A 3735-nucleotide genomic window follows, 5' to 3' on the forward strand; every position below is an offset into this window, starting at 1 on the left:
TTTTTTTTAATAAAATAAAAGAATAAAAAGAAAATAGAACTTAGAAATAAAGAAAGAAAGTGATTAAGATGGAACATAGTAAATGGATTGGTCAAATAATTGATAAAAATATATATAATAAACTTGCTGAATTAAGGAGTGAAAATATTAGACAAGAATTAGATAAAACGTATATTAAAAAAATAGTTCCAGGCAGTTCAAATTTAAGTATCTGTCAAAAAATATCATTACAAATGAAAAATATTAATTCAAAAAATATTGAAATATTAAAACAAGAAGTTAGTAAATATAATTGTAAAAGATATTTACAAGAATATATTTCAAATATGATGCAAAATTTATTTGAAGATGGACATTCAATAATAAATTATGTAGATTTATGTTGTTTATTTTCACAATATTATGAAAATGATTTTTGTAAAGAATTAAATGAAATACTTATACAAAATTCTAATATGATTAAAAAATCATTTGGATATTATATATTTATTGTAGAATTATTTATTGTTTCATTGCCTATGAAAGGACATGTTTTAAAACAACAATTTATTGATGGATTAACATTTTATTTACAAAGTCAATCTAAAGAAGAAATAACTATTAAAACTAAAATGTATATTCCAGAAATAATTTATTTATTAAATTTAATAGGTTCAGTATTTACAACAATTCATTTTTCTTCTCCAAATCTTCAAGAATCATTAAATCAAATTTCATGTGAAGATCAAATAATTAAAGAAAAGATTTGTGTTTTAATTGGAAAAAGAGATAAATTTACAGATTTATTCACTGAATATAAAAAAAGAGTTGATAAATATTGTAGTATTGGAGGAATTCAAGAAAATCAAGAACTTATTAATACATTATTCCTTCAAATGGGATATAATATGAATTATACTGAACCTAAAGAAGAATCTCAATCTAAAAATTTATGTAATTTATATGATGATGATGAAACAAGAGATTTTTATACTGTTTTTCCATCATTTTCTGATATTAAACCACAACCTTTAAAAGCTCATACTGATATAAAAATTAAATTTAAAAAATATATTGAATTCTTAAAACAAATAGAAGATGAAAAACAAGTTATTTCTGCTGTAAGAGATTTTTTAACAACGTATAGATATTTTGTTTTTAAAACAATTACTATTAAAACATTTTTACATCAATTAATTTCTAAAATTACTAGTAAATATAATATTTCATTATATAGTAAATATTTTTATTTGATTCAATTACAAACTAAAGAAAATATTGCTTCTATTATATTAACATTATTTGAAAATTCTAATAACTTTGGGTATATTTCAAATTGTATTATTTTATTATCTGAATTTTTTAAATTCTCTTTAGATAAAACTTATTTAATGGAGGCTTATGATTATCTATTTTCTTCTGATTGTACACTTTCATCTGTTACTAAATTACGTCTTATTTACAATTCTATGGATTTTTGTTGTAGACATTATGTTAATTTATTTGAAGAATCAGAACAAATATCCTACATGAAAATATTCCAACAATTATCAAGAACAACTATTAAAAAAGAAAAGAATGAATGTATGAGACTATTTATGAAAATTAAACGTTTACTTGATTCAACTCAAAATATTCTAGCAGAAGATGATGAATATATTCCTCCTCAAGAATTATTTTTACAACATTTATTTAATCATCCTTCTGAACTTACATTACAACAAAGAATTATTTTATTAAGAAAATTTAATTATGAAGACCCAGAAATTTGTGAATTAATTATAAGACATTTAATGGATTCATTGATTGATGGTGCTTTCATCAATGAAAGAGATGTTGTTGTTATGATTGTTCAAATTTCACAATGGCATCCAAAAATTTTAGTTTCTATCATTGACCAATTAATTTATTGTACTACTTTTGGATTTGAACATCAAGGAGTAATGAGTAAACAACATAGAATTATTTATGTTGCTGCATTAGCTCATTTATACAATTTAAATGGGATTAGTGATACTTTGATGTTTAAAATTGTTGATATTATTCATAAATTATCCAAATATTATCCAGAAATTGATAGACGTTTACCTAGGAGTGCTACTTCATTATATTCTGGGAATTTTGGTGCTCGGTTATTAATCAAAATCTTTTCAATTTGCATTGAAAAAATGTATTCTAAAAAACCTTTTTGGGTATTAAAAATGATTATAAACATTCAAATATCAATGAATAACAAAAATATTAAGGACTTAGAAGCTGATTTGATTGAAGTATTGAAAAAGCTCAATTTCCCTAGAATGAGAGGAACTCTTGGAACAACAGAATTAAAGAAAATCTTTAGAGAAATTAGTCAAAAGAATTATACGCTAGAGCAAATTAAAGTTATTATTGATAGAGCTTATAAAAATATCCAATGTCAACTTGATACTGAATTTGCTTCGAGAATTGATGAACTTAAAAGATCAGAAGAGGCAAAAAAGATAGAACTTGAAGAAATTAGAATCAAAAAGGAAATAGAAAAGAAGAAAGAACAAGAGAAAATACAACGAATGACTAAAGAAGTTGATGAGTCTGAGTTCATTGATGAAGTGACTCAAAATATTAAAGAAATGACAGAAATGGCACCTGATGGAGCTATTTCTAATGAAACTCAAGTTGTTATGGCTTTAGACCCTCGTAATTTCCAGAAAGAGACTGGGAAACGAATTATTGTTGTCACCTCAGATGGAAAGCCTAAAACTCTCAGTCTAGATGAAGAAAAAGAAAATAAACCAAAAGAGGAACTAACTCCAATACCAAAACCACAAAAGAAAAAAGTTAAAATCATTTTACCTCAGTAAATCAATGAATTGATTATTCTTTTTCTATTTTTCTACTTGAGTCTTTGTTATCTAAAATTAAAAATTACCAATCATAATGAGTATTATTTAATAAATACTCATTATTTTATCTTCTTCTTTTATTGGTTACATTTGTATTAATGAATTATCTCTTCTTACATCATTTACTTTTCTTTCTTTTTGTTCTTTTTCTAATTAACACAACTGCATCTATTCAAAATAACTCAGAGAGGTATGTGTTTAAAAACTAACACATTAAACAAAACTCAGGTTATTTAGGTTGAATATGATGGAAGATTATGAAAAAATAGAGAAAAAGATTCATAAATTCTTAAAAGTAAATTAGAAATGTCTGCTCTTGTCATAATCAGTGATTTTTGAAATAAAGAGAATAACTGGTTTAACAGAAAATCTGGTTACTACAATCATCATATATTACTAAAGATTTATAAGTAATAGAATATCTTAATTAGATTAATTGATTAATTAAATACTAATAATCTAATACTAAATATTATATCAAACAGAATATTCACAATGGCATACTTTATATAAAGGTTCAACGTTTTAGAGTGTCATGTCTGTTGGAAATATCTTGTCTTGATACTTTTTCAGTTATATATCTTAGTCCTTTATTTCTATTAAATCCTTGTGTCATATTTGAAGAAAATTGTATACTTTTTACCAGAGGAATTATTGTCAATTGTTTTGGTTGTTGTTATTTTATCATGACTTGTGTTGTATGTGTTTAACCAGCTTAGTAAAAATAATAAATTAATGTTCTTAATAAACAAAACAACAATAAACAAAGATGGATGTTATGAGTTGTTACATAAACAATAAAACAAAAGTATATTCCAAGGATATTCAATAGTTAAATTAATACATTTCTATCCAGTTATTACAATGGGACATG

At 23.4% G+C, this 3735-nt stretch overlaps 1 protein-coding gene across 1 annotated transcript; it reads left to right on the forward strand.

Moving 5' to 3' along the window:
- Positions 1-68: 68 nt before the first annotated feature.
- Positions 69-2819, forward strand: ENU1_157330 (hypothetical protein; the record flags this gene model as incomplete). The annotated part of the gene is made up of 1 exon (XM_008860755.1): positions 69-2819. One exon carries the CDS (start codon positions 69-71, stop codon positions 2817-2819), a length of 2751 nt encoding a protein of 916 aa, XP_008858977.1.
- Positions 2820-3735: the final 916 nt, after the last annotated feature.

This window comes from Entamoeba nuttalli (assembly GCF_000257125.1).
Source record: "Entamoeba nuttalli P19 unplaced genomic scaffold asmbl_6610, whole genome shotgun sequence".
In the NCBI taxonomy this organism is placed as follows: domain Eukaryota; phylum Evosea; order Mastigamoebida; family Endamoebidae; genus Entamoeba; species Entamoeba nuttalli.